Source organism: Beta vulgaris, chromosome 4 (genome assembly GCF_026745355.1).
Source record: "Beta vulgaris subsp. vulgaris cultivar EL10 chromosome 4, EL10.2, whole genome shotgun sequence".
Taxonomy (NCBI): domain Eukaryota; kingdom Viridiplantae; phylum Streptophyta; class Magnoliopsida; order Caryophyllales; family Amaranthaceae; genus Beta; species Beta vulgaris.
Window position 1 is genome coordinate 39,325,932 of NC_079205.1, and position 9,624 is coordinate 39,335,555.

The 9,624-nt window shown below is 35.6% G+C and overlaps 2 protein-coding genes and 1 long non-coding RNA gene across 3 annotated transcripts; 2 read left to right on the top strand and 1 right to left on the bottom strand.

Moving 5' to 3' along the window:
• The first annotated feature begins 1,164 nt into the window (after positions 1-1,164).
• Positions 1,165-4,015, top strand: LOC104891239 (psbQ-like protein 3, chloroplastic). The gene is made up of 3 exons (XM_010676899.4): positions 1,165-1,380; positions 1,672-2,171; positions 2,417-4,015. Exons 2-3 carry the CDS (start codon positions 1,731-1,733, stop codon positions 2,510-2,512), a joined length of 537 nt encoding a protein of 178 aa, XP_010675201.2. The 5' UTR covers positions 1,165-1,380; positions 1,672-1,730; the 3' UTR covers positions 2,513-4,015.
• On the bottom strand, positions 2,755-4,605 carry LOC104891240 (uncharacterized). Its single transcript, XM_010676902.4, has 4 exons — positions 4,327-4,605; positions 4,140-4,215; positions 3,840-4,012; positions 2,755-2,974 (listed from the first exon to the last, which is right to left on the bottom strand). Exons 1-4 carry the CDS (start codon positions 4,440-4,442, stop codon positions 2,899-2,901), a joined length of 441 nt encoding a protein of 146 aa, XP_010675204.2. The 5' UTR covers positions 4,443-4,605; the 3' UTR covers positions 2,755-2,898.
• Positions 4,606-5,373: 768 nt separating this feature from the next.
• On the top strand, positions 5,374-8,970 carry LOC125496965 (uncharacterized). The gene is made up of 2 exons (XR_007273435.2): positions 5,374-6,285; positions 8,537-8,970. It is a non-coding gene; the product is annotated as an uncharacterized LOC125496965 (long non-coding RNA).
• Positions 8,971-9,624: the final 654 nt, after the last annotated feature.

Sequence of the window (9,624 nt, forward strand, 5' to 3'; positions counted from 1 at the left end):
GGCCCCCCTACTCAGATTGAGGGGGTGTAATAGTGGATATGTAGGAGTGTATATGTAATACGATGTATATCTTATTCTAATATAAATAGAATGTCAGAGGCATATTTAAAGGTAAGCTATTATCTTAATTACACATCAGATAATAAAAATCAATATTTAGAATTTGAGAGAAATGCTAAATAGAATAAAAGACTAAATTTTTTTTTAGAACTTCTAATTTTTTTTAAAAAAAAAATTTAGGTTTGAGGGAAAAGATAGGGATTTTTCGCCAATTGTAGCCTTTTATAATAGCGAGTTTGTTAATTGCAGCCTATTCATTTCAAACTCTCCAATTGCAGCCTTATAAAATCAAGGTATCTTTAAGTTGCAGCCCAATTTCATTTTCAGGTTAAAAATTACGTCATTTTAACCATAGTTAAGGTCCAAAAGGTCATTTTCAGGCCAAAACCCTCTACTTTTCTCTCTCCTCTAACCTCCATTTGCTCTCTCTCCTTTGACCTCCATTTTCTCTCTCCTCTCTCTCTCTAGAACCACCATTTTCTCTATCTTATCTCCTATCTCCTCTCTCCTCTCTATGCTGGCATTTCCGAAAAATAGGTGTCTATGCTCTATTTTATAAGTATTTTGTCATGCGAAAATCTCAATCAATGTCCATTTCACCTAATAAAGGGCGGGAATGGAATCCGATTGGGTGTAAGAACACGAAAGAAGCACAAAAAACTTGATGCAATTTGTAAGGATGAATATACTCGGAATCGTAGGGTGTCGAATGAGGGTACTAGTGGAGGAGGACATTTGGGAGATGACACTGAGACTTAGAGGAGAGAGAAAATGGAGGTTAGAGGAGAGAGAAAATGGAGGTCAAAGGAGAGAGAAAAAAGTCGAGGGTTTGGTTGAGACTTTGGTTAAGTATGACGTCATAATCAGGCTAATTTGGCCTGAAAATAAAATTGGGCTGCAACTTAAAGGTATCTTGATTTTATAAGGCTGCAATTGGAGAGTTTGAAATGAATAGGCTGCAATTAACAAACTCGCTATTACAAAAGGCTGCAATTGGCGAAAGATCCAAAAGATAGAGGAAAAAGAAAGAAAAAAAAGAAAATAAAAACTAAAAAAAGAAAAGAGACATCGAAAAAACGAAGTTTATATCCGAACAAAAAAAAGTTTGTAATCCTAACTCTCAAAATTCCAATTCGTAGAATTTGCTAGGAAAATTTCATTTCTCTTTACGGATTACAAATTACATATTACAGATTTGATTCGAGTTTTATTTTCTATTTGCAGAGTTCGATTTCGAATTCCGAGTTTCCAGCATCTATTCAAGTTACTTCTCAAGGAAAAAAATTGAAAGATATTTTTGAAGATTCCAAAGAACCGAAGGTTTGTTTAGAACTAATTTGAAAGTTTTGAACTATATATTGCAAGTTATAAGATTTAAGTTTGTATCTGAACATTAATTATCTGAATAAGAAGTACTCAATACAATTCACTAGTATGCGAGCACAAAACAAAAAATTCCAGATTTTTTTTGGATACGTCACTGAAGTTCTGTTATAATCCTGGGTTGTTATTATTTAAAGTCGTCAACTATGTGCTTGAATGTTACTATATTCATTGCTTTACTAACATGTAGTTTAGTAGGAGATAACCAAAATTCTTCAATTTCTGCAGAGGTAAAGAAAATTGGTACTTGTTGGCAGTGGCCTAATCATCAGAGATCTTTCTACCCTATGGCACTTGCTACATTGGTTCCCGGAAGCAGCAGTATACGATGTAGTTTTCCGGTATTCGCCTTCTGCACAATGTGCAATCCTAATAAACTTCAGCCCTTTATTAGCAGAAGAGCGGGAGTCATAGCAGGGATGACTTCATTATCTTTAATAACAGAAGGAACAATGAGCAATAAAACTGCAAACAGTTTTGATTTTAGGATGACAGTCCCTGACCAAACAGCTGAAGAAGCTCGGAGTTTGATCGGAGATCACGCTCAAGCGTTATTAGATGTGAAGTCTCTTATAGAGTCGGAATCTTGGAGGGAAGCACAGCGAGAATTGCGAATGAATTCAGCATATTTAAAACAAGACATTTACACAATTATCCAAAGCAAAGAGGGCAGCATTAGGCCGTTGTTAAGGAAGCTCTATGCTGATTTATTCAATAATGTTACTAAGGTAAAGTACCGTTTCATTTCAACAATCTCTAATCATTTTTGGGTGCTTATCTTTCTAAAACTTATGTTCCTGCTTATCTGCGACCATTGATCCAAATGGCTTACTTTCCTACTTCACTCGTCTTTCTGATATGTTTAAATATTTATCAGGAAGTTTTGTTATATCGTCTTTACATACATTTGGTAGTGGCAATAAGCATGAATTATTGTGCAAGTTATATACATTCCTCTGTATCTGTAATGCAGTTGGATTATGCTGCAAGAGATAAGGATGTTGCACGTGCCCAGGAGTGTTATAATAACGTTGCTGCTGTCCTCAACGACCTTTTATCTAGAATCTGAAATTGATCATTCTGATTCTACACCCGCCTTTTCTTGATCGCCATTGTTATCTCCTTGTGATGATGATGTACAGATACAGAGAATTACATCTGACATGAATTATGACAAACTCAAAGTTTTGAAATGAAATGCAAGTCAAATGCTTGTTAATTATGGTCATAATTAATTCTTGATGATAGAGAAATGTGCAAATATCCAATCAAGGGCTTTTGAGGTTAATTGAAATGGCTTAAAAGCAATCATAGATATAATGTTAGTTTCCTCTTTGATTTGAAACTGTTGTTCATAATACAGAAAAGCTGCAGCAGTAGTTATTACAGTACATCAAAAGTAAAGTTACAAGCTAACGAATAAAAGCGTCTTAGTAAGTATGCGATGCCCTCTTCTCAAGCAATAAGAAGATTGACCCCGAAAGAAATTGTGCAGATCATCAAACCCATCAAGGCCAAGAAACCATATTTCCTGTAAGCAAAGCATAGAACAATTAGTTTTCCGACAAAACAGAACTTCTGAAGTATGCAACTAAAATAGTCGACAGAGTCTTTTTGTAAAACTACTACAACATAAAATTTGCAATCTGAAAAGTTATATAGAAATCAGAAGACAGCATCTACAGGAAGGTGTAGCTGCTTTTTCATAGATGCCTATCGATTACTACGCTAGAGCCATTCTATATCTTCTACACCATTTAGCACTTGGTGTCGGGTGATTGTATTGGACACATGCATGTCCTAGAACTAGATGCACTATCTAAAATGACCACATAAGCAGCTATCCGACTAAATAATTTGATGCAAGTCCCTCCATTGGAATGTGTCATAATTGGACTTAGCCTGGAGTTGAACTCGAACTTCATTATGCTTACTCAATATCACAATTCCTAAATGCATAACTGCATAAGCTAGAATCTTTAGGGTGATTTGGTCGAACAACCAAGCTAGAGATTAGGGCATTAGGCTGAAAGAGAGAAGACTTGTAAACAAACAGCAAGAGAATATATACTTCTTGACATTTTCTTCTACCTTCAGCAGAAATATATCCATGAGCTGGTATCAGATGGAAAAAAGTCTCACATATACTAGTTCAATTGTTCAAGGATCCAGCCAATTTTCTGTCCTCCTTGAGCAATCCAGAACTAATACTCACATATACTATACGACGATGTTCGAAAAAGTTGTCACATTTCCGGATATAGACCAGACTATGAACGGGTTAAAACTAATCATACTTATCAATCATCACAAAAACCCAAATTCTGAATGTGCTAGTTTTACCAATCTGAAAATGGCAAAAAGAAAAGAGACATGTAACACTACATAGTACATACCCAATGGAAAGACGTTTCTGAGGATCACCAGAGGAGTAACCAGTGAAGTAGAAATAACGAGCAACGATGTAAAAGAGGCCAAGACCAGTACATATACATGGATGTCTCATTCCTCCCAATATCATTAATATGAAATAAACTGGCATCATTTCCAATGAATTCTGGTGCCCTCTCTGCGTAATCAACATCATTAATTCACTAAATCAATATACTAATCTATTTTTTCCTTCATAATTTAACAATAAAACCCAAAAAACAAAAGAAAAAGTCAATAATTCTTGATATTAAGAGATTAAGAACCTGAACACAATTGAAGAGCTTGGCATCCTTGTTCTCAGATTCTGATGCATATAAAGTTGGATAAAAAACCTTGTACCTGATTAAAATTGCAACAACAAAAAATTCATGATGATAAGATGATAAATAAGAATATGAAAATGAAACAAAAGAGGTCAAAATCACAAAAAATAAATAAAAATTAACATACTTTTTGCGGGCTGCGCCAACTTTAAAACCCATCCATAAATTGAAGATGCAATAGAGGACTAAAACCAAAACGACATAACCATATTCTTTTGTCAGAAAACCTTCTGCTGTGCCCATTTTTTTTTTTGTGTGAAAAGTTTGGATGATATTGATGAAGATATGCTTTTACTTTGGTATATTTATATATATGCCCATAGATTGATAGGTGACGGGTGATGTCAGGAATGAGGTGAGATTTGCTTGTTTGAGATCGAGATTATAGCCAATAGGTATTAAATGAATTGAATCTACTTGCTGCCGAGTGCCGAATAACTTCTTCTCCAATTAATAGATAAACCGTATTCGTACTTCAATCTAGAACTTTCTAAAACCTGGCCAACTCATTTTATTTTATTTTATTTTTTTCTAAGGAGAAAAGAGAAGTGCATTAATTCAGGGAGAAAGTATCGATTAATACATACGGAGTTATATTTTTAGGGGCATGATTCTCCCAACATTGTTCCACTCTAAAGGGCACTACTGTAGCAAGGTGATGAGCAACAACATTCCCATCCCGTTTAACAGGAACAAACCTAATAAAAATAAAATAATTACTCAAAGCAAGAACGTCTCTTAAAATATGATCAAGATTCGAGCAATAGAGTACTGCTTTTGTCAATCTAGATGTGACAACCTGTGAGTCAGACTCAATAAGAACGTCCTTCAACCATGAGATTTGGCCAAACGAACTGCTAAGTAAATAGCTTTACATTCTGCTACTTCCGGATGTTGGAGTTTATAAGAGGTTTTTATAAACTCAAAGTTTGCTTCAAAAGAATGTGAAGAGTCTCTTGTCCCCCATTGAAAGAATATAAGGGAACTGTAAAGGTTTATAACCATTACTACCCTTTGAGTTGTGTAGCAATGAGGCTTTTAGTGGGTATGTGGTGATTGGAGTCACCACACGCGCGCCACCCGGACCGGGCCATGGGCCTTGGGCCTTGGGATTTGGGATTTGGGGAATAAACTTAACTTAACTAAATTTTTGGGTCATCATTATGACCGTTTTAATCTAGTATTATGTTACCGTTTTTCCCCTTAATCTCTCCCTTAATGTGACGGTTTCCTTAATTCTCTCTATAACTGCTGCCATGATTCTTCCCACTATGTGACCATTTTTTCCCCACATTTTCAACCACCTTCTTGTTTCATCTCTCTATAAATACTGGGGTAAATTATTTCATGGGGACAGAAAAAAGAGAAAACACTTTCTTCTTCACTGCTTTCTTTCTCCTCAAATTTCGTGGGCAATATTCAAGAGCGTTCTCAATCTGTTTTTCAACACTGGAAACACAGAAACCGTGTATCCCTGGAGGTTGATTGCTACGAGTCCGTGTGTTGTTACGGGGCAAATTCAACTTTAGGGCAGTGATCTTTTCACGCCACGGTTATCAGATAAGTTAGATTTTATTGTTACCAGTTTTCATTCCTACCTTCTAAAGTTGAATTTTTTTTCTTGGTAACTCAGTATTGTTTTTGTTTGTTGATCTTTCCTTAGATCTATAACTGTCTTTAAATTATTGATTATATGAGTATTCGGATGTCTTCTTTGATTTATTCGGTATTGTAATTTTAGTGTTGATTATATGTGTTTGTGAATATGCTGTTGATTTGGGTGGATGAGAAATTATTTATTGGTTGCTCAGATCTTGTGCCGATTAATTTTCTGAATTGTGTTATAATCGGAAATTAATTTGTTGCTGTGCTGTGAATTTGAAGCGAACATAGTCAACTTCTTGGTGTAAAAAGGTTGCGGGTGAATACAAGCTCTGGCTGTTGTGTATTAGATCTGTTTGTTCCTCAATTTTATCGCTGAATCTTGTAAAAGGAAAGGATTCAAATTTCCTGGGTTGAAGGAAATAATGGGTCGCAATGGACCAATGAACAATCTTGTTCAATTCAGATATGTCAACTCATAGAGGTATTACCACATGATTTCTCTAAATCATGCAGTGAATTAATACTTTTTGTTTCATGGTTTTTTATTAGTATAATCATCTCCTCTGATGGGTTGTCACTCGGCATATTCATATATGATGGACTCTAACCATGTGAATTGTTAAGTGCTTAATTTAAATGTTGAATAATTCTTTAAATTAAGTAAAGCAATGGCTTTTGAAGCAAAGGCAACTCGCACTTCTAATTACGTGGAGTTGTCATGTATTAGTTTTGGTCCTACAGGAAGAAGTTCATGGAACTTGATATTCTAATATCTGTTTCTTTGTTCTTTTCTACAAATTATGGAGGCTACCACATTTATTAAAGTGGTTTTTTTTTTCCGGATTATCATGTACTAACCCAAATTTAACAATATGTCGTAAAATGAGTTCATGAATATTATATTGTTTTGTTCTTTGTTTGATAAGGGTCCCATTTATATGACGGTATAAATATCATATGTGGTGACTCAAGAGGATAAATAGCATCAATGTAGTTATTGCTGCGGAGCTATTGTAATCTCAAGAAAAGTGAACAGAAAGGTAAAGATTAAGAGGGAAGTGATTAAGCACATTTAAATTACCAAAGTGATTCCGACAACTTCAGGGAAGTTTCCTATCTACTTTTTATACTGTCAAACTCTAACTTTGCATAATATGTTATTATGTGCCCCACTATTTGTTCTTTTTTGAATAATTCATGTTATTGCTGAATTTGTGGTGCAATGTGGGGGTAAGTTACTGTTTCAGACTGTCACGTAGTTAATTAGACTCACTTAGGTGAGCATAAGGAAGGAAACTTCTATGGGACTTTAATCGATTGAGAACATTCATTTGACTCTTGGGTTGAGAGTTGGTTTACTCTGCTTATTATATATATGTTGAATACTTTTGATTATAGAGTTGCTTTGTAAAACTTTTGAGGAGTTTAAATTAGTCATATAGACTTTTGTATTGGTTGAGAGACCCTCTGGGTTTATTGGCTGCAACTCAAGGGTTAAGTCGTGTCTCATAGTAACCCCATTGTTATATCTATTAGAATTATTGAATTACTTGAATTAATTCTTGAGGACTTAGCTTCTTTGGCAAACTTCGAGTAATAATTGGTGAATGCTTTCATGTTTCATGTGTTGATTGATTAGAAACTAGCATTCCTTGTGTCAAGGGTGTAGGTGAGACCATTTGCGGCTTCATATTTGAAAGCAGAAGTTTACTGTGTATGTGGTTTTGTGCCAAGAGAGTAAGATCATTCAAGGTTAAATTAACATGAGTGTTCCTTAAGATTCTTACTGATCATCTTTGGGTATCATCTCCTATGTGGGGGCCTGGGGGTGACTGTCATTTTCAGTAGTTAGAGTTTTGCGTTAGATAAGCTCGTGAGTAATTAGCTATGCTCCCGTGTTTGTCTAAGGAAGTTGTGATAGTAACTTGGATTGTTCGTTTAGGGGTTTTCTAACTATGGTTGTTGGATTCCTCCCTTCATGTGCACCATAGTTGGTGAGTAAATCAGCTAAGGAGTAACATAGATGGAGTCCTTAAACTAGATTTGTCCTAGTGTTTCAGTGCAATCTTGGTTAGAAATGTACTAGTGTCTTGGTGAAATCATGGACATTATTAAGGAAGTGATGGATTAGTTTTCCAATTTGGTTAAGAGGTCATGAGTCTCTTTTGGTGCTAGTTAATGAAAAGAAGCCATATTAGTGCTCGATGAGTACTTTATAATTTATTATACTTAGGGATGTGTCATCCCGCCTAATCTTAGTAGGGTCATAGGCAGTAAGGTTCACTTTTATAAGTGTGTTGAAAGGTGAAAGCCAAGTAGAGTGGCTAAGGGCAAGAGGGTTCACTATCATGTTGGTGTTGACCATTGTTTTGTCTCTCTAGTAATTTGTATTATCTTCTAGTTGATTGCCTTTTATCCTTTGGTATTTGATAGTGGATTGGCATTCTGGTGTGGCAATTCAGATGTGAAAGTGAGAAGTAGATGAATTCTTTTGTGTGTGTCTCCTTATAAAGAACGCAAGATGAGTACATTTGAAAAGGTCTTATGGGTTCAGTTATAGAGACCTAAGTAATGGTTTGAGAAGTTTTATTGAACTATTCTTCTCTTTGGCTATGTAACCTCATGCATGTGTGTATTGTATGTGATCGACGTATTTCGCTTTGCTAGTGTTCGTTTGCCTATGGTTAATACATTGTTGCTTAACAAATATTTAAATGCCTGAAAATTGGCAGGACAGGAAGCTGAGTGGATAAAGGGTTTGGTTGTTGATATTCCACTGTGGTGTAAGCCAGCTCTATCAGTTTTATGGGTTGTGATTCATAAGCAACAATTAAGGTAGCGAATAATTAGCCTATAATGAAAGAGAAGGCATTTTCGCTTAAGGAATGCTATTGTGAGAAATCTAATTAGAAAAATGTGACTCGAGTATATATAAAGTTGGAGAGGAATATTGTTGATCCTCTCACCAAAGGCGTTTGGAGAAAATTGGTGCTAGAGTTAGCACAAGGAATGGGTTTAAAGCCTAGTGTTGAGTGAATTGTGATGGATACCCTTCTTAGGAATTTCTAAGTTCAAAGGGTCAAACGAAATCACAAAACAACTCAAGTTATTGTGTATTACTACCATTCCTATTAATAAAAGTGATGTAGTATTTTGTTTTAATTTACTGTTATATGTGTAAGGTTGAGCATAAGCTCTTAATAAGTTCATAGCCTTATTTGAGGTGGTTTGTGACAGTACAAACTTGATGAACTTACCTATGTGAATGTGGGGGTTACGCCCAATCCCCTATGAGAGTCCAAAGGCTTAGGCTCTCTAGAGCATTCACGAGAATCCAGGCTAATTGTGGGGCACCTGTATTATATTTGCGAGAACGTATCTTGATTTGAAAAAGGTTGAGTGCGCAACTATGTTTTGCGAACTTCGTGAAAGGTTCAAAGAGAAATCTACCTCTTATAACAGTAAGACATATTTGTATGCACTGAGTGTCAATTCAAGTCCATAAGACATTGATACTTCAAAACTTAGTATCTATTGCCCAGATCATCTGTTTTCAGCCCTATTTCTTTATGTTTTCTTCTTTTGAATCATGTGGGGGATTGTTGGAGTTTATAAGAGGTTTTTATAAACTCAAAGTTTGCTTCAAAAGAATGTGAAGAGTCTCTTGTCCCCCATTGAAAGAATATAAGGGAACTGTAAATGTTTATAACCATTACTACCCTTTGAGTTGTGTAGCAATGAGGCTTTTAGTGGGTATGTGGTGATTGGAGTCACTACACACGCGCCGCCCGGACCGGGCCATGGGCCTTGGGCCTTGGGC